Raw genomic sequence first — 25,294 nt, 5'->3', positions numbered from 1 at the left:
AACCATCTTCTGTTTCAGAAATTCACCCCTCAGCAGGGACAGGTAGAAGGGTGCAGACTACATGTCCATGTAAGGAAGAATTCCCATTGACGTGACAGTGAAATTTAGAGATGCCATTAGGTGCTCACAATAAGTGATCGGTAAGTACTATAGAAACAACTTTATAAAAGCATAGAGAGCCCTAGGCGGTTTGGCTCAGTGGATAGAGTGTCGGCCTATGGACTGAAGGGTTCCAGGTTCAATTCCGGTCAAGGGCACATGCCTGGGTTGCGGGCTTGATCCCCAATAGGGGGCGGTCAGGAGGCAGCCAGTCAATGATTCTCTCTCATCACTGATGTTTCTATCTCTCCCTTCCTCTCTGAAATCAATAAAAATATATCTTAAAAAAAAATAAACAATAAAAGCATAAAGAGGTTTTATAGCATAGCAAAAGAAGTGTAGTGTTCAAGGTTTATGGTGATTTTTGCCAAATAAGCAGTTTTGGCCAATATGGGCATCACCAGGTAACCAAAAACCCAAACACCAAGAGCATTGTTTTAGCCTTGTATGAAGACCAGGGGTTTCTGAAGGTATGGATGGGATTCATATGGACTTGTTCTCTGAATCTGGAAATACTAGAATTAAAGGCATTCTCTGAAGCTTTAAAGAAATAAAAATAAAAGTCGTGAAAGGACATGCCTTACCACAGAAGGTAGTATGATACATTCAGGTCTGGGGAAACGTAGCCCGTGTTGAAGATCTACAGTGAATTATTGCCTCTGAGGCACACTGGAGATCCTGCTGACCACCCCTTACCCATCCTATAGACACCGTCAGAGCCAGGACAGTGAGCTGCAGAGAACGGACCCACATGCTCAGCACATGACTGCTGGCTAGGCCCTTTTGTAGTTTATTTGTTCTCAGAAGTGGGGGAATTCACAAGGAGAGCCAGTTTAGGACAGGGGATGAGTCCAGAGGACATTGTAGTGGGAAAAGCATCCTTTGAGATCATCTGCTTATCATCTTACAGATAAGGAAACAGGTCTGTGTAAACACCTAAGTCTTGTCCTGATCTCTCTGAGGCACAGCCCATGGGCAGCTATAAACAGATTAGGAGACAGAGATATTAGGGGTTGCCTGCATAGAAATGCTGTATTTTTATCCGGTTGGTCATCCTGCCCCCCAAAAAGTAGCCAAAGATCAATATAAGAAAAATATCTCGTTTGCCTGGAATGTGGAGAAGGTTTGGCTGAGGGTTGGATCTTGTCCTGCAAAGGTGGCGGACAGCAGAATCCACTGGGTCACTTTGGTATGGACCACAGTTCTGAATGGGGGACACAGAGACTCAACTGTTTACAACCATGTAAAATCTACTTCCTGTAGTTTTTATGAGAATGTAAACTCCCCTCCCCCTTGCATTCAGTTTGAGATAAAAAAGGAACTTCATCGTTTAAAAAAAAATTTTTAAGGACAATAGGCTCTTTAGACACCAGTATAAAGTTGGGGAATCTGACTCTGGGTAGGAGGGTATCAGAAAGAACTTCCTGGAGGAGGCGATGTTTAAACTGAGTTTTAAAGGATAAGTAGAAGTGTAATAGATTAAGAGGGAGAAGGTAGACTGTTCCAGGCAAAGGAACATGAAGAAGTGGAGATGAGAAAACATGGGGAAATGCAAGTCGTTCGGCGTGACCGGTGTGTTAGATGAAAGATGGGGAGTGGCAGGAGTTTCAGGGGAAGTAGGGATGGTACCAAAGGCAGATAAACCAGTTTGCAAGCTCAGGTGAAGTTCAGGCAAGAAATAATATGTGCCTGCACTAAGAAGGGCATCGAATAGGAGGGAGAGAAGGAGGGGGGGTGGTAAGAGAAGAAATAAGAAAAGGAATGAAGTGGTTTGGTGACCAGTTGGATTTGGGAGGAAGGAGGAAGAAGCAGTCACAGATGACTTCTGAGGTTCTAGGTTGGCTGACTAGGTGGGATGGTGGTGCCGTTCATCGAGATTTGAAATATGGGGAGGGAAGCGAGTTTGGACATGCAGCCGTTGAGATGTCTGTGTACCTGATTGGATCTGTAAATTGGTGGTTCTTCAGCAAACTGATGGTAGTTGAAGTTTCCACTAGGGACATTTCACCAGGATGAACATGTAGATGGAGAAGAGACCTGGGAATGCAGGATACTGACATTTCGGGGAGAGAAGGAAATGGGGTGTTGTGGAAGAGATGTGGAAAGAAATTGAGGAGAGGAGAGGTTAAAGGACCAACAGATACATGGGGAGGTTGAGAGGGCTAACAGCACCAGTATTGGAGAAGGGTCAAGATTTAATGCTGGATTCTTCTTTGTCTTACATTATTTATTATATGTGCACTAGTCTTTGAAAGTAACTCCCAGGTTCCTTAAAAATAGGGACTGTTCTGGCCCGGTGGCTCAGTTGGTTAGAGCATCCTGCCGTACACCATCAGGTTGTGGGTTTGCTTTCCGATCAGGGCACATACCTAGGTTGTGGATTCCATCCCTGGTTGGGGTGCGTAGGGGAAGGCAACCCATTGATGTTTCTCTCTCTCTCTCTCTCTCTCTCTCTCTCTCTCTCTCTCTCCCCCTTTTTCCCTCCTTCCCTCCCTCCCTCCCTCCTTCTCTTTTCAGAAAACTATGAAAACATATCTATGGGTGAGAATTAAAATTTTAAAAATAGGAACTGAATGTTTTATTTCTAAAGCATCTAGACTGGTGCTGAGCATATGGATAAGTTCTCCACATATTATTTTTTGGTTAACGGGTCAACCTTGTTCTACCTCCCTATTTAAACTCTACAAAGACATCAGATCAGTTTAGGCATGATCACCTTACCTTTAATCTTTGTCATCAGAGAATGTGCCCATTGTTATAAAGGTATTTCCGTCTACTACCTGCAGACCTAGTGTGCTACCCAGAAACTTACAGGCAGCTGACCTGAGATTTTAGAGATCAAAATTTTAAAAAGAAGTTCATCTGGCACCCCTAATCCAGGGTAGGGCCCAACCATCTGCCTTCCCTCCGTGTAGATTTGTGACTGCCAGGAGGTGTCATGCTAGCAGTCATCCACTGCCGTGGAAGTAGAACTTCATTAGTTACATAAGCTTAAGCTGTTTGGCTTGAAGGCCACTAACATTCCATCAGGAACCTGAGGCATTCTATAGGTTTGTATGGACAAAGAAAACCTTTGTGTGATCTTGACACCTGAGTATTGTACGTCAGCTATCGACTGCCTCTCTGTATCGGTGTCATAAAGAGAAGAAATGCCTCAGTCAATAGCTGTACCTGGCACTGGGAACGTGTGGGTGCCCTAGTCTCTGTGCAGAGAGAGGGGATGGTGGGAAGTTTGTTTAGACATTAAGGGTCCCCTTTTCTGATAGGCAGGAAGGAGTAGTAGTTCCTCCTGTTCAGTATCTCTTGCTGATAGAGAAAAGGATACATCTCATTCTCTCCCAGCCGTGTACGGACAACGGAGCGTATTTTCCACTTTAACGAGTATAAAGTTAAGTGCACAGGGCAAAGTGCACATGACCAGTTGGTCAAAGATTGGATTTTTCTTTCCCGAGCTCTACCCCAGAGCTTTCTACTATGTGTTTTAGAAAAAGCTTCGCTCCTACCCTTACTGCTCAAAGTGAGACGTGAAACAGATTTTTCGTGGAGAAGGGTTGATCTGTTTTCTTGCTCTGTCACTTTACCTCTATGGAGAAGGAAGAAATATTATACCGGGGACTAAAAGGAAAAAGGGTGACTTAACAGCAAAATAACAGAATGTCTCTGCCCTGAAACTGGGTGGGGGAAAACAAAACAAAAGAAAAATAGAGGAGACATTTCATCAACTGAAATTTAGAAATAGCCCCAATGGTAAAACACGAATTTCAAGGGCTGTCTGCCCGTAGAAGGTCCATCTGAATGAAAATAAAGGATGACATGGGCTATACGACTCGCAGGATTGAGAAGCACAATAGTGAAGGCTCCAAGGGGCCCCCAGCTCGGAGAGATAGGCCGGAGACCACCCATCTAGACTCCACGCTCTTTGGAAAGTCGGGGTTGCAAGAGGCCCCCTTTTCCTCTTTGCTCAGCTTCTGAGGGGATAAGGTATGGGTAAGGACGGTTGGCTGGAGAGATGGGAAGCCATGCCCTAGGAGCTAGCTTTGTAACCAAGGGCCAGCATCACCAAACAGGCCACTGTGCAGAGAGAAATACTCGCCGAACCACCCACCAAAAGTCCTGCAGACCATGGGGCTTTGTTTTAACTTGATGTCTTATCAGAATGACCAGCTCACTCCCAGGAAATAAACCAGAATCCTCGCATCAGGACAGGGTACAACCCAACCCTCAACACACACATTTAGACGTGTTGGCCCAACAAACAGAGGGCGTAGAGATGAAATCTCCCAGCTTCGACTGTCCACAGCCAGTCCAATCCCCCCTCCCCACTCAGGCTGCTGAACTTTTGAACTAATCATTGAAACCTCTACAGCCTCCAATTCTCTAGCTTCATTTCTGAGAAGAATTTGATCAGTGTCCAGGTAGAGAGAAGTAAGGAGATTCTATTCATTCTATTTTTTGGCAAATGAGTCTAAACCAGTGGCTTTCAATTGGGGGCTGTTTTACTCCACCCCCCGACAGTGTCTGAGAACATTTTTCGTTGTCCCAGCCGGCGTGTACTACTGGCATCTAGTGGGTAGAGGCCAGGGATGCGGCTAAACCTTCAACAATGCACAGCACAGCCCCTGCAATAAGGAATCATCCAGTCCAAAACGTCAGTAGTGCCAAGCAGGAGAATTCCCGGAGATAAATTTGCTCCACGGAAAGATTAATTAACTAGCAAACACACAAAATACAACACGCAACCCAGTCACATTCTGAGGGAAAAGTAGAGGGATTTAATATAACATTCGTGAGAAAATTAGAAAATTCAAGAAGAGTTTCAACAACTTATTTTTACCTTCAAGGAAGTGGAATAAAGTGTTCACAGTGAAACCAGACGTGAAAGATGGAGGGTGAGAATAACGTTACAGAGAATCGCAAGAGGAATTGATTAAATTCCAGGGGGCGCATGCCACAGCACAGAGCACTCGCAACTGGATTAGAGGCTGCGAAAAGCAGTCAGTCAGAGAAAAAGCAAATCGGCGAGGAGGAGAGACAGGCTTGAAAGGTCACTCCTAACCAGGGAAAGAAAAGAGAAATGAGCGTCACTAGGGGAGAGATAAGGGAGGGAGGCAGAGGGATGCCACGCACAGACTCGGGCTGTGGGGATTTGGGGATCATTCATTGGCCCCCAGCGAAGAGCATGGAACGAACTGAAAAATGGCAAGAGTGAAAGATAGAATTAAAAACTTTTCTAAAATGAAAGAAAATGAAGAAAGATTGACAAGTAATGACCCCGATGAAGTTACTGAATTTCAAGAATGAACAAGTGCCTACCAGTACATTAACCAAAAAATTAAGTTTGTCACACATACTTGTTTTTTCAAACTTTTTTTTTTTTACTTAAAAAATACTTTTAAAAAACATTCTTTTCATTGACATACCCATGTAGGACGGTATGTAAATCGTAAGTGAACCGCTCACTGTGGTTTTACAAAAGGCACATACTTGTGTAACCACATCCAGATCAAGAAACAACTTCACCAACCCCTCCAGGTTCCTGCAGGCCCCACCCAGTCACAGCACTGGACCCCTGCAAGCAAACTGTGGCCTGCGCACCAAACCTGGCCCACATCTGTGAGCTAAAAACGATTTTTAGGTTTTTCAATGGTTTTAAAAATCATAAGGAAACTATCTCAAGACTCATGAAAATTATATGAAGTCCAAATTCCAGTGTCCATAAGTTTTAATGAAACGTAGCCATCCTCATTTGTTTACATAGCATCTGTGGCTGCTTTTGCACCACATCAGCCAAGAGGAGTAGTTGCCACAGGGTCTGCGTGCTCTGCAAAGCCTTAAATGGTTGCCCTTCACATAAAGTGACTATTATTGTAACTTTTAACATTGGTCAGTTTGCCTGTCCTTGAATTTCATACGTATGGAATCATGCATATTTTTTAATATTCTGGCTTCTTTTGTTCAATGTTGTGTTTGTGAGATTCAAGTGTGTGTGCATGCGCGTGTGCGTGTGTGTGTGTGTGTGTGTGTGTGTGTAGTACATTCCTGCTCATTGCTGTATAGTATTCCATTTTATTAATTTATCTATTAGATGATTTACAGTCCTTTGGATTGTTTCCAGTTTGGGGTTATCATGAATTGTGCTGATATAAGAGGCTCTTATATACGTCTCTTGGTACATGTGTATATATATCTATATAATAAAAGTCTAAATGGCCGTTACTGCAGAACAAACAGAACGACCAGTCGCTATGGTGCACACTGACCACTGGGGGGGGGAGGGCAGACGCTCAAAGCGGGAGCTGCCCCCTGCTGGTCAGTGTGCTCCCACGGGGAGTGCCGCTCAGCCAGAAGCCAGGCTCATGGCTGACAAGTGCAGCGGCGTGGCAGGAGCCTCTCCCGCCTCCACAGCAGCGCTAAGGAGCAGTGAGCAGGCGGGCGGGAAGGAGCAAGGGGTCCTGGACTGTGAGAGGGCGCAGGCTGGGTTGAGGGACCCCACCCCACAGTGCACGAATTTCGTGCACCAGGCCTCTAGTATGTATATGTTTCTGTGGGATATAAATATCTAAGATAGAAATGGTTCAGCGTTAGCAGGGACTACCCGTTTTCCGAAGTGCTTATAACCGTTGAAACTCCTCCCAGCCTTGCTCCCTGTGCTTATCATCAGGTGTTGTGAACAGTCTTTGTGCCATTGGGGTCGGTCTACAACCCCATCTCATTGTGGCTTTAATCTACTTTCCTGATGATTGGTGAGGGTCAGCAGCTTTTCATTTGTCCTCTTTTGTAGACTCTCTCTCTGTTCAAGCCATCTCTCTTCTGTGTTTCTAGCTTTTTCTTACTGCTTGGCAAGTGTCTTCTATTTTTTCTAGATATGAGTTCTTTGTCGGATATGTGTATTGCAGTTCTCAGAACATTGAGATGAAAAGTTTGACCTAAGAGTGCTATACCCAATAAAATGGGTATGCACATATAAAGCCTCCATAAAAACATTTCCAAATATGCAAGAACTTAAATTTTCTGGAAATGAATAAGTAACAGATTGGGGAAGTTGTGGTATGAAGGGGCTGGCAGGGAAGACTAAATGTATTCAAACATAAAGTCTAAATTTAAGTGAGGATATATTCGAATTAGGATAAATTGGTAAATGTATACTAGTTTCATAACGAGGCGTACATGGTTATAAGTCCATTTTCCCCCACAGAGTATCTTCTCGCTGACACAGACATGATGAAGAGAAGCAGTACTTCTGTAAGGGCCCTCCGGCTGCCTTGTAAACTGCTCAGAGGGAGAGAGTGACTGGTTTTCTTTGCTAGTTGGGGCTTGGTCTGCCCTTCGTGTTTTCATGGCCTTTCCCAGAGAAACCTGACCACTCCGTTTCCAGGTTGGCTTGGTTTTGGATTTTCATACCTTTTTTCCTAGCTCCTGGGATGGAGTTGCCAAGATTTGGTTTACACCTTCTTGAAAATCTCCTTTCTCTGCCCTTAACTGTAAGTTTTTAGTTTTTCTGATTTGGGACGCAAGGTAGTTACCAAAAAAGCTACATGATCATGTTCTAGTTCCAGTGTAAGACCCTGCATTCAATCCATTACTTTGACTTTTCTCCAGACAATGGAACCTGGAATGGAGCCCAGCAGTTCTGGCTGTTCTTATGTTCTGTTTTCTGCATGCCGTGTCACATCCTGGGGCCTAGACAGAGCTCTCAGACCCTACCTCCAACACCGACATTCTTACACTCTCTTTCCCTTTCTCTCCTCTGTCTCCTTCTCTCTCCTCCCCCCCCCCCAACCTTCGCAGGCATCCCCCATAAGTCTCTCTGTCTCGTGGTTCAAAATAGTGAATATTTGTAGTAAGTCATTTTTAATCCTTTAGTTGAAAATATTCATTCATTCGTGAAATATTCAAGCACTGATATGTTGAACTATTCAAGGTACCTTACTTCACATCGCATCTAATACTCAACAGTTCTATAACGTAGAGGTTATTTCAGCTGCTTTGAGGCTTGTAAGCGTTGTAGTCACTTGACTACAATCACACTGGTTTGGCAGAGTCAGGACAACAGCTACCTATTGAGTTCCTATAAGGCACCAAATGCTGCACTTAGACCTGTGAAAGGCATGAGGATTAGAGAGGCTGGGAAGGTAAGTCGTCACAGTTGCCCAGTTCTCGGTCTGCAAAATCCACGCTCATTCTGCTGTTCCATGTCGACAAGGAAAGTGTACCCTGATACTTGCTTTGGTATTTTTGTTCTATGCCAAGAGGCTCTGGGAATCAGGGAAAACAAGCCTGAGAGGTCCACTAGGGTTTCACAGAAAAGGAGGCATTTATACTGGGCCCTCAGAGATGCGTTTTCCAAAGAGAGAAATAAAGGAAGGCACTGTTATCCATGACACACAGGCATGTTGCCTGGTTGTGTGGAAGGAGCTTGGTGGCCGTTGCAGGATGCAAGGCGGGGAGGTATGCAGCGATGGCTCCCCAGGGGCCCTTGGGGACTATGGTCTGGAATGTGGGTTCTGTCTTCTGTTTAGCATGGAGTCATCAGTAGGAAGTGATATGACCAGATTTCTGTTTGGGAGAGTGTAAGTGGTGGTGTTGGGTAGGATGAGGTAGGAGGAGTGAGACCAGTTAGGAGACCCATGACAATAATTCAGGCAAGAGCCTGACCTAGGACATTAGGGGGAGATGGAGAGCATCCGTCAGCAGAAGCCCTAACCGTTATCCAACTCCCATCAATTCACTGGGTTGCACATACCATTGCCAAACTTGCTCTTACACTTATTGTTAGTGTGGGTAATGGCATACACACCTTTATGCTTGCATTTATGTACATATATACTGATATATGTATGATTGTATGTGTACTCTAACTGGCCTATTATACATACTACTAGAGGCCCAGTGCACGAATTCGTGCACATGTGGGGTCCGGCCAGCCTGGCCCCAATGGGTGGATTGAAGCTGGGCCTGTCAGGAGAAGGAGACAGTGGGAGGTTGGCCGGTCAGCCCCACCCCCAATTGGTGTGGAGAGGGGGGTGATCGGGGGTGGAGCTGGCTGGGGGGAGGGGCTATGGATGGTGGGTCGGCGAGCCCCACGCCAGAATGGGGTGGGGGGGCAATGGGGGCCAGTGGCCTGGGGGAGGGGCCATGGGTGGTTGGCCGGCCAGCCCTGCCCCTGATGGGGTGGAGGGGCGATCAGGGGTGGGGCTGGCCAGGGGAAGGGCCACTGGGGGGTTGGCTGGCCACCCCACCCTTGATCAGGGGTGGGAGAGGCCTATCAGTGGAGGGGCCGGCGGGGGGGAGGGACCGTGGGAGGTTAGCCGCCGGCCCCACCCCCAATTGGGCCAGTTCGCTGCCTGCAGTGGGCATCATAGCGACCGGTAGTTCTGGTTGTTTGGGCGTCTGGTCGCTGGCTCTTTGTATACATAGATACTGGAACTTGTTTGTTTTCCCTCTTAGACGACATAGAGGTCTTTTTTTTATCTGGAGCTGCCCAATTCCCTTCTGATAGCTGCTTAGTATTTTATTATATGGATGCGCCATAATGTATTTATAACACATAACGTAATTATGATGGACATTTAGATTTCTGGTATTGTGCCATTACAAATGATGCCGTGAGTATTCTTGTATGTACATATTTTGTACGTGTGAAAATATAGCCAAGTTCCTAGGAATGAATTCTTAGAAGAATTTGACATTCTCTGAAATTGCTGAGTTAAATGGATTGGGCAGTTGTACTTCAGTATATTGCTAAGTCATTCCACGCTGCCTGTTTTCCTAAACCCTCACCAACACAAGAAGTTACCAGACTTTGATGGTGACTCACCTGAATGGTAAAACTGGTACCTTTACCTAGGTTTGAGCCACTTTCATTTCCCTTTCAGAGAACCATTTTTATCCTTTTTTTTTTCATTTTCCATTTGTGTTATTGGCCTTATTTCACTGTAGGAGCTCTTGATTTATTAAGGAAATTTGCCTTTTATCTGGTGTAAGGTTAAGATATTTCTTCCCAGTATGATATTTGTCTGTTGGCTTGACTTTTGGTAGTAATTACTATGAAATTTTCTTTAGTTAAATCTATCAGGGTTTTTTGTTCATACACACGGCTTCTAAACTTCATGTTATACGTAGAAAAGAGCTTACCACTTCCATGACTACTTTAAAAACTCTTCCATTGTTTTTCCCCCAGAATTTGTATAGTTTAATTTTTTTAATTAAAAGTTTTCCACCATTTGTAATGTATTTGGGATAAGGTATCAAACTCCGCCCCCATTGTCCCAACACCATGCATTTAAAAATTCTTACCCTGGCCCTAACCGGTTTGGCTCAGTGGATAGAGTGTCGGCCTGCGGACTGAAGGGTCCCAGGTTCGATTCCGGTCAAGGGCATGTACCTTGGTTGTGGGCACATCCCCAGTAGGGGGTGTGCAGGAGGTGGCTGATCGATGTTTCTCTCTCCTTGATGTTTCTAACTCTCTATCCCTCTCCCTTCCTCTCTGTAAAAAATCAATAAAATATATTTTAAAAATAAATAAAAATTTTTACCCTGTTGACTTGAAATGCCTTAAGTTATCTTCTTACGTGTGGGTCTTATCTACCCAGCCCAAGGAGAAACTTTCAGAGACCGGTCGGTTTTTATCCTGTCTTGTTTCCCCCATAATGTTCTGTATAGATTAGGTATGACATTATTTGTTTTACATTTTAAAAAATTGTGAATTCCATACACCGTATAGGAAAGAACACAACACATTCATGCACGGTGTAGTGAACATGTATAAAATGGAACACCTGTAACCACCTAGACCAAGAAATGGGCCATTTCCAGTTTCCCAGGCGCCCCCTGGAGGCTCTTCCCATCACATCCCTCTCCCACCTGCAGAGGTAACCTCTCTCTTGACTTGCGACAGCAATTTCCTTGTTTTTCTTTGTCTTGAGGTTCAGCCACATGAAAGTGCCTTTTTTCCCCCCGTAGGTAAAAAATTGTTGAATATCTGCAATTTTATATGTCCACCTGGAAACTTTACCACCTCTGGGTCTCTAAACAGCCTAGTGTAGTTGAGCCTGGTTTTGAATGTTATTCAGCCTAATCTTCCTGCATTTGTCCCGTGATGTGCTGCTTTCACTCGCTGTGGTGTGGTATTCAACCACGGTGCTGCACGTTGTCAGTTCTCATTGCTGGGGCTGTGCCCTCAGATGACTCTGCTGCTTTTCATTTATCCGTTCCCCTGTTGCTGGATTAGGGGCCACTTCCAGTTTTGACTACTGCAAATAATGTTGCTGTGAAAACCCTCGTACAAGTGTTGATGCACGTGGCCAAGATTTCCTCTAGGACCTGGTCATCAGGTTAGGGCCCCCTGCGTCGTCTTTTTGTTTTTTTAACTTTTTACTTTGAAATAATTTTACTTTTTAAAAAAATATATATTTCTTTTATTGATTTCAGAGAGGAAGGCAGAGGGAGAGATAGAAACATCAATGATGAGAGAGAATCATTGACTGGCTGCCTCCTGCACGCCCCCCACTGGGGATCAAGCCTGCAACCCGGGCATGTGTCCTTGGTCAGACTCGAACCTGGGACCCTTCAGTCTGCAGGCCGATGCTCTATCCACTGAGCCAAACCGAGTAGGGCTAATTTTACATTTCTAGAAGAGTTACAAAGTTGGTACAGAGAGTTCCTGTATCTCTCTCCTTTACCCAGCTTCCCCTAATATAAATGTCTAACATAATTGTGGTACATTTTTAAAACTCAATTTTTCCACTTCATGTCTCTCTTCTGTTCTAGGACCCAGTGCAGGACAGCACATTGCCTTTAGTGGCATGTCTCCTTAGACATGAAACAAACTTTCCAGCTGTCGTACAGTATTTGTAGGAAGTTCTTTTTGTTTTTAGGCTTAAAGTATCCAGTCAAAATACTGCTTTCCAGAGTTACTGTTACATCATCTTTTGGATCTTGTTTCTTTCACTTAGATAAGTTTATTTAAAATTCATCCATGTTGTTGTGTGAATCAATAGTTTCTTCATTTTTAAAAAAATGTTAGTGAACTTTATATGAAATTAATCATTTTCAGGTAAACAATTCAGTGGTATTTAGTGCATTCACAATATTGTACAACCACCACCTGTCTAGTTCCAAAATATTTTCATCACCTCAAAATAAAAACCCATTAAATGAAGCAGTTAACTTTCCATTTCTCCCTCCTCCCGGCCTCTGGCAACCACCAAAATGCTTCCTGTTTCTGTGGATTTACCTATTCATGTGGATGGAATCATACAATATGTGAGCTTTCGTGTCTGGCTAGCATAATGTTTTTTAGGTTCATCCACATGGTAGCATGAATCAGTACTTTTCTTTTAAAAATTGTGGTAAAATATACAGAACATAAAATTTGCCATTTTCCACCATTTTTAAGTGTACAGTTTAGTGGCATTAATTACATTCACAATATTGTGCAGCCATCACCACTATCTGTTTCCAAAGCCTTTTTTTACAAAAATATATTTTTATTGCCCTAACCGGTTTGGCTCAGTGGATAGAGCGTCGGCCTGTAGACTGAAGGGTCCCAGGTTCGATTCCGGTCAAGGGCATGTACCTTGGTTGAGGGCACATTACCAGTAAGAGGTGTGCAGGAGGCAGCTGATCGATGTTTCTCATCAGTGTTCCTAACTCTCTATCCCTCTCCCTTCCTCTCTGTAAAAAATCAATAAAATATATTTAAATATATATATATTTTATTGATTTCAGAGAGGAAGGGAGAGGGAGAGGGAGATAGAAACATCAATGATGAGAGAGAATTATTGATCAGCTGGCTACCTCCTGCACACCCCCTACTGGGATCGAGCCTGCAACCTGGGCATGTGCCCTTGACTAGAATCGAACCCGGGACCCTTCAGTCTGCAGGCCGACACTGTTTCCACTGAGCCAAACTGGTTAGGGCTCTAAAGCCTGTTCATCACCCTAAACAGAAACCCCACTCCCATTAAGTAATAATTCCTCTTTGCCCACTCCTCCCAGCCCCTGGTAACCTCTAATTTTTATCTCAATGAATTTGCCTATTCTAGATATTTCATATACCAGTAAGTGGAATCATGCAATATTTTCCCTTTTGTGTCTCTGGCTTGTTTCACTTGGCATAATGTTTTCAAGGTTCATATACGTTGTAGCAAGCGCCAGACTTTATTCCTTTTTATGGGATCTAGAGGCCCAATGCACAAAATTCGTGCAAGAGTATCCTTCCTTCCCCCAGCTGCTGACACCGGCTTCCCTCCAGCACCCGGGACCTAGGCTTCTCTCCAGCTGCCAGCACCTGGGACCCGGGCTTCCCTCGCAGAGGGAGGCCCCACCCACCTGCCATAGCCCTCCAGTCCATGGCCTGGGCCTCCCTCTGCGGGGCGGTCATGGGGCGATGGCCGGGCCCCCGACCAATCGCATTGCAACCGCCTTGGCTGGCCTGGCGCCAGTGGGTGTCATAGTGTGGTCCCAGATGTTGTCTGGATGGTCCATTCTGCTATTCGGCCCTTTGGTCGATTTGCATATTACACTTTTATTACATAGGATAATATTGTATGGCTAGACTACATTTGTTCATCTGTTGATGTACACTTGTGTTGTTTTCACCTTTGGCTCTTGTGAATAATGCTGCTGTGAACGTGGGCATACAGGTACTGTTGGGTCCTTGGTTCCAGTCCATATGGGTAGATACCTGGACTAGAATGGTTGGCTGACCCCTGGTCTAGAATATGTACGATGATAAACTAAATTCCAACAAGTTATACTTTTAAATTTTTGCAAATTTGGCCTGTATGTAATGGTATTTTGTTGTGATTTTAATCTGTATTTCCTGATTTCTCATGGGGTTGAACACATTGTCACATGTTTATAAGCCATTTTAATTCCCTATTTTATAATGTGCCCATTAATTTTCCTATTGGTTTGTCTTAACAAATGAATGTTGATGAATTGGTGTCTCCAATGAACGTTTCCTCTGTGTTTCTGCAGAACAAATAGTGGAGAAAGATGAAGGTCCGTATTACACTCACCTGGGATCTGGCCCCACGGTAGCCTCTATCCGGGAACTCATGGAGGAGCGGTGAGTGATGCGCAGGTGTCCAAGGAGAAATGGGCAAGTTGTTAATAGAATATGGATTTTTAAGCACCTCTCATTTTCATGCCTTGGATATCAAGGAAGATTGATATTCAGACTGTGGAGAGTTGAATGTGGGGTTCTCACCCCTATTTTTTTAAAATATACTTTTATTGATTTTAGAGACGGAGAGAGAGATAGAAACATCAATGATGAGAGAGAATCATTGATGGGCTGCCTCCTGCACATCCCCTACTGGGGATTGAGCCCACACCCAGGTACGTGCCCTTGACCAGAATCGAACCCGGGCTCCTTCAGTCCGCAGGCAGACGCTCTATCCACTGAGCCAAACCAGCTAGGGCTCTCACCCCTATTACTTCTGGGTTTCTTTCTATCTATAGGTCTGCCCTCCATCAGTCTCCCTCTCCCCTTTTCCTCTGTCTCTTTTTTGAAATATAGTTTATTGAAGAAATGTGGTGGAATGGCTATATGTCCTATAGAGTTTCCCATGGTCTGGATTTTGCTGCTAGCTTTCCATGGTATCATTTAACATAGTCTTCTGCCCTCCATGCTATAAATTGGTAGTTAGATCTAAAGGCTTGGTCAGAATACGATTGTATTTTCTTTCTTTTTAAAAAAACTACTTCATAGGTGGTATTTTGTACCTCATCTAGGAGGTGTGTACTGTCCCATCTTTGGCCAGTGGTTGCCTCCTGAGTCCTTTCGACATGATCCTGGATGTCTTGAATAGCTTTCTTGATTTCTCATATGACATGTGTTCTGGACTCACATTGTGTGTTTATCCAAGAAATCCTGCTTCCTTTTATTGTGGGATAAAAGGATTTAGAAAACAGACTTTGGGTGCTGGGCATGCTCATTGCCCCTGGGGTTCTCACTGTTTCTGGACCATTTCAGTAGAAAGAGCAAAGATGTGTGTATAGGTTTTTCACTTTTGTCATCGTTTAGTGATTAAATGCATCATGAATTTATATTGACACTTCCAATTCAAACTCAAGCCTGGAGGGTTTTTACTTAGTAACTGTCTTTTGTTTTTGTTTTTTAAGCAGTTTGTATGGATAGAGACTTTAAAATCTGGGTAGGTGTCCACAGCAGATGTTAAATGCTCTGAGTCCCAGTATATGGAGAGGTGGAATAGCTCAGGGATTGAGAGCATGTGGACACTGGAGCGAGACTGGGCCTGCCACTTACTGCCAAGTCACTCAGATCCTCTGTGGCCCATTTTCCTTTTCTGTAAGATGGAGATGCTGACAGAGGTGCACACGCTGTGGAGCGTTGTGAGGGTAAACTGGATCAATCGTAGGTAAAACACTTAGTGTTTATTAGTAAGCATTGCATAGAGTGTCTCCCTCATACACATGTACTGACTGCATTTTTTAATAACAAGCATTAGTATTTCAATAGTAAAGGCAAAGATTATGTAGACATAAACATGTTTATTCATATATATGTGGGGCGGGGTGGGGGGGCGTAGGGGGCGGAGGCTGAGTGGTTTGCTCGTTTCCCCAAATTTGGGAACCAAATTTTGTCTGACCAGGGAAGCCAGAAGAATCCTGTCATTAATATAGCAGGGAACATGATTTTGAACTAACTCAGAGCATCCCTGAATGAGTAAAAGGTAAGATGGATGGAGGACAGTGATCTGCTGTCAGCACTCTTATCATGTGCCATCTGGAAACATTTATTTCAAAGTAGCCCATCAGAGCCCTCGCTGGTATGGCTCAGTGGATAGAGTGTAGGCCTGCAATCTGAAGGGGCCCGGGTTCGATTCCAGTCAGGGCATATGCCCGGGTTGCAGGCTGGCTCCCCAGTAGGGGGCATGCAGGAGGCAGGCAATCAGTGATTCTCTCTCATCATTGTTTCTATCTCTCTCTCCTTCTCCCTTCCTCTCTGAAACCAATATATATATATATATATATATATATATATATATACACACACAAATTTTTTTTTAAAGACAAAGTAGCCCATCAGAAAATCAGGTGACTAGAGACCCAGTCTCTAACTTCAAGCCTGATTGAAAGGGCACCTATGGGTCCATGAGAATGAAACATTTAAAACAGGGTGTGTGGTGTACATGCATGCCTGCATGTGTCCACACACGTGTGTGTTGCAGTTTGAAGGTTGGGAGGGGCCATTGACTTTAGTAAGGAATCCTCACACTGACATTTGCAGATTGAGGGCTGTCGGGGAGTCCAGTGTACAAGTTTGGCTCTGGCTTGTGTGGCTCAGTTGGTGGGGTATCGTCCCATGCACCAAGAGGTACTGGTTCAGTTCCCGGTCAGGGCACATGCCCACGAGCAGGCTCCATCTCCGGTAGGGGACCATGCAGGAGGCAATGATCGATGTTTCGCTCGCACATTGATCTTCCTCTCTCTTTCTCTTCCTCTCCCTTCCTCTCTCTCAGAAACTTCTTTAAAAAAATCTTTAACAACAGCAAGAAAAAGTACACGTTTGATCTGGGACAATTTTGGGGTGTGTGTTTCTTGGTCACAAATATATGAGATTTATAGATAGCTGTCTAAATAACTTTTAGTTGTACAAGACTGTGTTTTTGAAACAAGGATTAAGAGATAGTGATAAGGTTGAGATTTTCCCTTTTCTCCCTCCCCCCCCCCACCCCCGTCACTGCTTTAAAAATAACAGCCAAGCATAGATTCTTCAGAAACTGATTCAAGGGAGGGATTCCTCTCAAGACCAGGAATACTTGTGGTTTTCCTCAGCAACTGGTTTATTTTTATCTTGGGGACCTTGTAAATCATGCAACAGATTGTGTGTGTGTCTTTACGTCGGCTGCTTGTAAGCTAGAGCCAAATTTGTGTGCCCTGGTGCACGCCCAGTCGGAGGAGTCTTTGACCTGTGGGGGCCTGTTCAGGTTCACTCCTGAGTCCTTTTGACAGCACCCTAAGGAGACCTCATTAGCTTCCTGAATTTCTCATGTGATGAAATGTTCCAGGCTCATCTCAAAAATACACACGAGACCCCATGGTTTGCATCCTGTGTACCAACACCGTGTCTGTCTGTCCCACCTTTACTCTGATTCCATCACCTCATGTAAACATCTCTCTTAAGTTCCTTTTGGGACAAGAAGGGATGTGAGCGATTGATGAGAATAACCAGGCTGGGGGTCCAGTTTGTGAATGGTTCAGGCTGTCTCTTTCCCTAGCCCTCCCTCTCTCTCTGCAGGGCCACGCTACTGCCAGGAGTTAGCCAAAGGCAGGAGAGGAAGCAAACTGGAATCAAAGCGACATTGGTGCTTTTAGCATACCTGGTAAAGATTTGGAGAAAAGAGGGGGAGTAAAAAGGGAACCCTAAAATATTATCGCAGTTTATTACGCGTTCCATACCTCCTGAATCCCCAGCTCCTCATGGTCGCTGATGACTGGAATCAGTCCTTCAGACCCGTATCTGGAGCGGCGTGCTGCACAGAGCCACGAGGCCTCTGGCTGGACGGGGATCCTCCGCAGCCTAGGGGGTCACTAAACGTTCATTCTAGGAATGAAGAACCAGCCCTATTCCTCCAAGTGCTGGGGAGGGAGCAGGTCTCATTTCTGTGTGACAGAGGGAATGCTGAAGAAGGGCCACTTTAGACCAGTGGTTCTCACCCTTGAGTGTGCTTCCGTCTCCTGCAGGGCTTGTGAAAGCACAGATTGCGGGGCCTCGGCCCTGGGTCTCGAACCTCACGCTCTGGGGTGGGACCAAGGACCTGCATTCCTCCCAGGGTTCCATCCAGGTGGTGCTGGTCCTGGCACCAGCCTTTAAGAGCCACTGGCTAGGATGATCAGGTTACCCTTGGGAACAAGGTTTCCGTTCAGCCTCTTCCTGCAGACTTCGTTTAGGGTCTAGGAATTCATCTGTATTTCTAAAAGGGCCTCTTCATGATAGGCCAGAGAGTCAGACATTTAAAAAAAAAATTACATCTGGACTTGCTTGGTTGTCTTTAAACACTGAGACGGTTCTGGTTTTTCTAAAAATGTCTAGCTGATCATTCAGTGCTTGGCGCTTCTGTTTGCCCTGAAATCTGAGGTCCATGGCAGGAAGCGTCCTCGCAAGGGTGGGATGGTGGGGAAGCCCGCGCCAGTGTCCTCAGATCACCCTCCTGTGGGGAGCTCGATATCCTTCCGTCCAACAGTCCGGTGAGAGCAGTGTGGTGGCCTCCAGCTGCTCTTCCCACAGCGACCCCAGCACACACACCGAGCGCCCAGCCTCTGCCCTCGCAGGCTGCTTCCTGATAGATCTTGTTGGGTTCAAAGTTTTCCGGGACCCAGACAAAAGCAGCACTCTCTGGTCTTGACCTCTTGAGCCAGGCCACGCTGTGAACGCCCCAGAGTGCTGTCAGCAAGCACGGGACTCACACAGCCTTAGCATTTTAACGTGGTAGTTATCAGACACACTTCTCGCTTCTTCACGGAGACCTTGCACGAAATAGAGAACTCAGAGAAACCTTAGGTCAGGTTTTAAAACCGCTCATTCTCTTTTCCAATGACAAAAATAAAACTTGTCTATAAAAGGCCTTTTTTAAAAAAGTTTAGAGTGAATAATGCTCTCTAGCTATTCGCCTTCCCGGAAGAAACTTAAGAAAGTTTACCTTTCAGTTTTTTCTAAGCATTTACAAAGATATGCATATGGATATAAAGAAATTTTGAACCCAATGGGATCAATCACACTATCCCCACAGTTTGCAACTGCTTCCCCCTCCCTTAATTTCTTCCATGCTGTACATGTAATTCTGTCGAGTCCTTTTCAATGGCTACATGGCTTTCCATTGTGTGGAAATGTATTTTATTGAGCCAGGCATACGCTGGACACTTAAGTTGTTTCTGATAGTTTGTTGTTGATGCAACAATGAATATCTTGTGCCTCAATCTTGGTGCATTTGCACAATTATTTCTCAGGTAGAGATTTCTAGTTGTGGAGTAAGTGAGATAGAGCATATGTGTAACTGTATTTGTGTGTTAACAGTCTGTGTAACTGCCATAGCCATGATAACATTCCCTTCGATGAAATAGTATGTTAAAACAATACGCTGTGACCAAATTGCATTCACTAGAGCCGTGGTCGGCAAACTGCGGCTCGCGAGCCACATGCGGCTCTTTGGCCCCTTGAGTGTGGCTCTTCCACAAAATACCACGGCCTGGGCGAGTCTATTTTGAGGAAGGGGCGTTAGAAGAAGTTTAAGTTTAAAAATTTGGCTCTCAAAAGAAATTTCAATCATTGTACTGTTGATATTTGGCTCTGCTGACGAATGCGTTTGCCGACCACTGCACTAGAGCAATCCAAGGGCAGTTTGATTTAGGAAGTCTGTTAAAAGAGCATCCATGCTAATTGACCAAAGGGGAAAAACCATTCAGTCATCTCTCCCCTCAGATGCTAGAAATGTATTTGATGAAAGTAATCAATTCTTTTTTGAAACATTTTTAAAAACGTGATTACCTTTATTGGGGGTGACCTTGGTTAATAAAGGTAATCAATTCTTGACTTAAAATCCTTAGAACAGAAGACCCTTTCAAAGTAAGGAAGTCTTTGTGTCTATCCCAAAGGCAGTGGGCTTCATGCTCAGCGGTGAATGGTTGGGAACATCTCCGGTAAAGTCAGGAAATAAGCAAAGATGCCTGCTAGCACTCGGAAGCGCTGCCCCGTACAGAGGCGAGAGACTGAAATAGAGGCATAAAGCGTGGAGAGCAGGAGGTGGCAAGCGACCACTGTTTGCAGGCGATATGATCGCGATATGATCCTGTACCTGAAACGAAAAAGCTATTAAAAATAAGACAATTCAGGAAGATGGCTGCTTACATTATTAAGAATGATTAGTGTTCCCTGGTGCCAGGGACCGGGAAGCACGTTCAGCAATGCACTCCATGTGGATTGCCTCCCGTGACCGTGTCCCCAGCCTAGGAGGAAGAAGTCACTTTGCCTCCATTTTGCAGATTAGGAAACAGAGGCTTGGAGAAGTTCTGTCATTTGGCCACAGCCCTTGTAGCAGGAACGTAGCTGGGCTGCCACTCAAGCCCAGTCTGTCTGACCTGCAAGACCGCGCTTTAAGCAGCATTACCCCCAGGAAGTTGTGTGGCCTGGAGCAGGTCAGCTCAGCTCCGGGGCCCGAGTTGCATCCCCTCTGAAGGTGCTTTGGTTAACTAGACGGTCTCAGAATCCACGCGTGTGTGCCCGTGTGCGGGGCCAGGCAGAAGTGTGTGGGGCAGCCAGGCGTGTTGACTGTCCGGGGGCATCTCGGAGCCAGTGTGTCTTGTCGCCTCTCCTGCCTCCGTGGTTCGCATCATGTTCAACTGTCAGCGGGGGTGGTTGAAGGAGCACAGTAAGGGTTTCCCCGTTTATTTTCTTTCCTTGGTTGAATTTATAAGTAGTGCTCGGGGTGACTCGGCTCACAGGGCTGGACACAAAGGCCTGCGCGTGGCCTTTGGCTTGACCCCCTTCCTGGAGGCTCGGAGGCCATCCTCAGGGCGTCCTGCTGGCCTTCTCCCTGGACAGAGCTGGGCCATGACGGACCAGCGGCCCTGGGAGCCTGGAGGTGGCCGCTCCGTCCCCAGAGGCTCTTAGCACAGAGTCAGCATTTGCACTTGCTCTCTCCCCTCCGTGGTCCCTGCAATAACAGGCACCCACGGAGCTCGCCTCCTCACTGCAGTCGCTCTCCTTTAGTGCCTCTGAGCTGTGGTGCTTCTGCCTCCCTCTGCAGGTATGGAGAGAAGGGGAAAGCCATCCGGATCGAGAAGGTCATCTACACCGGGAAGGAGGGGAAGAGCTCCCGCGGCTGCCCCATCGCGAAGTGGGTGAGTGTGGTGACCCCGCGGCCGTGGCCGAGCCGCACTCTGCAGGGCTGGGCGTGTGGGGGAGGCCGACGCGGCCTCTGGCCAGGACCTCGGAGCTGGCATCTGGCGCTCGGTTGGGGTCCTGTCTCCCAGCCTCTGCTATTTGTCCTCTTTTTGTTCACATGCCGGCCCCGGCACCCTGGGCTGGCCTCGGAACCGCTCTAGCCATTGTGCTCGGCTCATCCCGTCCCCGTGTCCCGGGCTGTAGGGAGAAGGAAAGGGGGAGCTGGAGATGCGTCTTCCCCGCTGTGGCCGACGCTTTGACTGCTCCGCCCGTGCTGTGTGCCCGCAGCTCCGCCCGCGCTGTGTGCCCGCAGCTCCGCCCGCTCTGTGTGCCCGCAGCTCCGCCCGCGCTGTGTGCCCGCAGCTCCGGGTGTTCCTGGCTCCTGTCTGGAAGGGCTGGCTAGGCAGGGGCAGGGTCCTTTCTACCTTTGGCTGTCGCAAGTGAAGCTGCTCGGACCACGGGGCTGCAACTACCTGCCCGCGTCCCTGCTCTCACCTCCCTGGTCATATTCCTGGGGGAGGAATTGACTGGTTCTGTGGGAATTGTCTTTAGCTTTTGGAGGAACTGCCAAAAACTCTTTTCCACGGCACCATGGTCCTTGTTTTTTAACCAAAAACATACAGATATGCAGCATTTTCTCTGCAAGTGTTTTACGATGACAGAATTCTCAATATATTTGGCCTTACAATGTTATCTCTGTATTCCTACGTCTATATAAATCATTAATAACTTAGCTTTTGTAATAATTATTGTTATTATAACACTCTCAGCCTCTGTGGTGGTGGCACCCCCAGGACACTGCTCCATAGACCTGCACCCCCAGGTCTGTGGCAGAAGGAGGGTGTGTGGCCTGCTGTGGTTAACACACCTGCCCCGCCCACGTCCCCGCAGGTGATCCGCAGGCACACGCTGGAGGAGAAGCTGCTGTGCCTGGTGCGGCACCGGGCGGGCCACCACTGCCAGAACGCCGTGATCGTCATCCTCATCCTGGCCTGGGAGGGCATTCCCCGCAGCCTGGGGGACACCCTGTACCAGGAGCTCACCGACACCCTCCGGAAGTACGGGAACCCCACCAGCCGGAGATGTGGCCTCAACGACGAGTACGTGGGCAGGGACGCTGGGCAGCCCTGGGGAAGCCTCGTTCCACCCAGGGCCCTGTCTGTGCTGCAGAGTTAGGCCGGGGGGGGGGGGGGGGGAGAATGCTCGCCCACGGGTCCCGGCCTGGGCTCTGGCCGGGGAGGGCCTGTCGACGTGGCTCAGCTTTGCTGTTGTGCCCCAATCGACTCTGAGTGTCACAAGTGTGAAAAGTGTGTAAGGGCCCCACTAATGTGCATCCATCACATTCACAAAACTATCCTTATAGGGTTTTCCCCCATTTTTTTATATTAAGGTATTTTTACTTACAATAAAATTCATTCTGTGAGGTCCACAGCTTGAAGAGTTTTGACAAATGTTTACGGTCACGCAGCCATGACCATCGTAAATCAAGATATGGAACAGTTCCATCGTCCACAAACCCTCCCGGAGCCCCTTTGTCCCAGGCCCTTCCCCCACCCCAGCAGCCACCAGTCTCGTTTCCTGTCTCTATAGGTTTGCCTTTTCAAGAGTGTCACATAAATGCACCTGTGCCATGGGCAGCCTTCTGCGTCTGTCCTCTTGCCCTCAGCGCAGTGTTTCCAGACATCACCTGTGGGTGTAGCTCATTCCTTTACACAGCTGCGTAGTATTCCACTGCCTGGGTGTACCACCATTGGTCTGTCATTCCCCCAGTAGAGGAGCACGCGGGTTGTTTCTGGGTTTTATTAAGGGTTGAATTGTAATGTCAGTGTGTGTGTAAGGCCTGTCAGCAGCTGGGCCTGCAGGAGGTAGGAGTGTTCAAACCCCATGGTCCCCGCCATTGCCCTGGCAGTGTGGTCTGTGTGAGAGCTGGTGAGGACATCGGAGTTAAGACACAGTATAACCCTGTTGGGTGTTTGACTAGACTCTTCCCACCTCCTCAAACAATCCATGTGCTTCTCCCAACAGCAGGCCCTCAGGAGGGGGAGCAGAGCCAGCTCTCTACCCAAGGACATTTAGGAAAGGAGTGAGGGTGGAGAAGGATGTGGTCCCAGGCGTGGGAGTCCAGTGGGTGCCAGGCCTCAGCAGGGCCTCCCCGGGCGGGAGGAGGGAGATTCTAGAACAACAACAAAATGAATGGGTCTATGCCTAACACGCGATGTGTGTTGCAGCCGGACCTGTGCTTGCCAAGGCAAAGACCCCAACACCTGCGGTGCCTCCTTCTCCTTCGGCTGCTCCTGGAGCATGTACTTCAACGGCTGCAAATACGCTCGGAGCAAGACCCCTCGCAAGTTCCGCCTCGCAGGGGACAACCCCAAAGAGGTGAGGAGCTCCCCGGAGCGGCAGGGCCTCCCCCTCGCCGTGCCCCGTCCCACCTGGTGTCTTATGTTGTCCAGAGGGGAAGAGGGGTTAACACACCACCATGCAGACGTAAAGAGAAAATGAAACTTGCTTTACTTTTTCACTAACCTTGTCTTGCTGAGAAATAGGGTCACGTGGGAAATGCGCAGAGAGGGGCAGTGAGTGAAAAATTAGGCTTCTCACTTCCAGTGCTTCAGGCTCTTCCGGTTTAAAATCGTCTCTTTAAAGTAAATATTCCAATTTCTCATCAGCATTTGACCCTTTTAAAGGATAGTTACTTCCCTTCATTCTTCCCAAGACCTCTTCCTGGACTGGGAGGTGTCGCAGGAAGAGGGCCTCTGGTCCTGGGGCCGTTCTCCGGGCAGCGCCGGGCCTCCGGGGGCATCCCTCGTCCCGTCTGGTGGCTGGAGGACATCTCTGTGCAGTGGTCCAGTTTCCTCCTTGCTAGGTGCCGGCCCGTTCCTCGGGCACCGGGCTGGCGTCCACGTGTACGGCCTGTAGGTCTGAGGCCTCCTTCCCGCCCAGTGACAGCGATTCGAGGGCCTTCTGGGCCTCCACTGCTGGCGTGCTCAGGCCGTGGGAGCCAGGGGCACCAGGTCAGGCCACCCACACGGCCACTTCCCCTCTGTTGCCCACGGGATGAAGGCCGCCTGAGAGGTGGTCTCCACTCGGAGTTCCAAATGCAGGGAAGGTGCAGGCCTGTTGGGGCTCCCTGTCGTTTTCCCTCCAGCCTCCCTCCTGCCTGAGCTCCTGCGAGGGAGGCAGTCTGGGTCCCTTCGTGGGTTCCAGGCAGCATCTTGACCCCAGCCAGTCCCAGCTCTGCGGCGGGCACTCCCTGGGCACAGTTATTCCACCCACAAACACCCTTCTGTGCTCAGCCTTCCAGCTCTGCTTTTCCGACGTCAAAGGAAGCATTTCCAGAGGTAGAGCCTCTTATTCCTCCCAGCCTGGCTGTGAGACTGTCGCGTGAGCTGGTCTCATTGTCCGATGTGACGCTGGACTTCTATTTAGGACAGCGTCCCCTCTCCACTAGGCAGCACGTGCAGTTCCTTCGATGAACGCAGGAGCCCCGAGGCCACCAAGAACTGGGAGTTACCAGGCGTGAAAATGCATTGGTTTAATCTCTCCCAGATGCTTCCCCTGTTCCATCAGCTAGCATTTCCTGTGCACTTAAGTGCTGGACACTCTGCCCAGCCCCGCACAGTATCTCGGTTAACTTCACGACGCCCTGATGACCGAGGCACAGGACTCCTTACTTCCCAGCCGAGGCGCATGGCTTGCCCAGGGCCCTGTGGCAGGAATGGTGGTCAGTGTTGAAGCCCAGGCCTGGGTCTCCCCAGAGCCTAGGAGCCTCTCCTCGTGCAGTGCTGGCTTCGGGCTCTGGTGCTGGCGGCAGCATCTGGGTGGCAGCCAGGGAGGTGCCCTCGGGGATGGCAGCCATCGGTCTCACTCTTGCATTTGTAAGCCTGTGAACATGGTCCTTTCTCCTTCTCCCGTTTTCTTCTATGAAAATTCTTCATGCCTTCTCTGGAAACTTTGCGATGTCTACGAGGAGCTCCCACCGCCCTCCTCGCTACCCTCTGGACACCTGACACTTCCTGCCGCACGTGGCTGGGGGGCTGCTGCCCCGTCGAGGGCAGCACTGTCCGCTGGGACTTCCTCTGCTGATGGAAATGTTCTCTGCTGCTCAATACAGGAGCCACATGAAGCTGCGGGCGTTTGGAATGTGGCTCGTGCAACAGAGGGGCTGAATTTACTTAATTTTAATTAAAATTAACTTCTATATCAATAGCCACACGCGGCTGTGGTGCGGGTGTGGAGGATGGAGCTTTGAAATCTGTCCGTGTGCCTGGCCGTGGGCTC

The 25,294-nt window shown here is 47.5% G+C and overlaps 1 protein-coding gene across 1 annotated transcript in view; it reads left to right on the top strand.

The window, feature by feature from the left end:
- TET3 (tet methylcytosine dioxygenase 3) overlaps positions 1-25,294 on the top strand; it is an 82,629-nt gene that overhangs the window by 38,936 nt on the left and 18,399 nt on the right. Inside the window, exons 3-6 of the mRNA XM_080685682.1 lie at positions 14,083-14,173; positions 20,877-20,970; positions 21,905-22,113; positions 23,242-23,392. Of these exons, the coding sequence (XP_080541808.1) occupies positions 14,083-14,173; positions 20,877-20,970; positions 21,905-22,113; positions 23,242-23,392 (545 nt within the window). The remainder of the gene's footprint in view (positions 1-14,082; positions 14,174-20,876; positions 20,971-21,904; positions 22,114-23,241; positions 23,393-25,294) is intronic.

This window comes from Plecotus auritus (genome assembly GCF_963455305.1).
Source record: "Plecotus auritus genome assembly, chromosome: 8".
NCBI classification, from domain to species: domain Eukaryota; kingdom Metazoa; phylum Chordata; class Mammalia; order Chiroptera; family Vespertilionidae; genus Plecotus; species Plecotus auritus.
The sequence above is the reverse complement of the archived record's forward strand: the minus strand, read 5'-3'. Positions and strand labels throughout refer to the sequence as shown.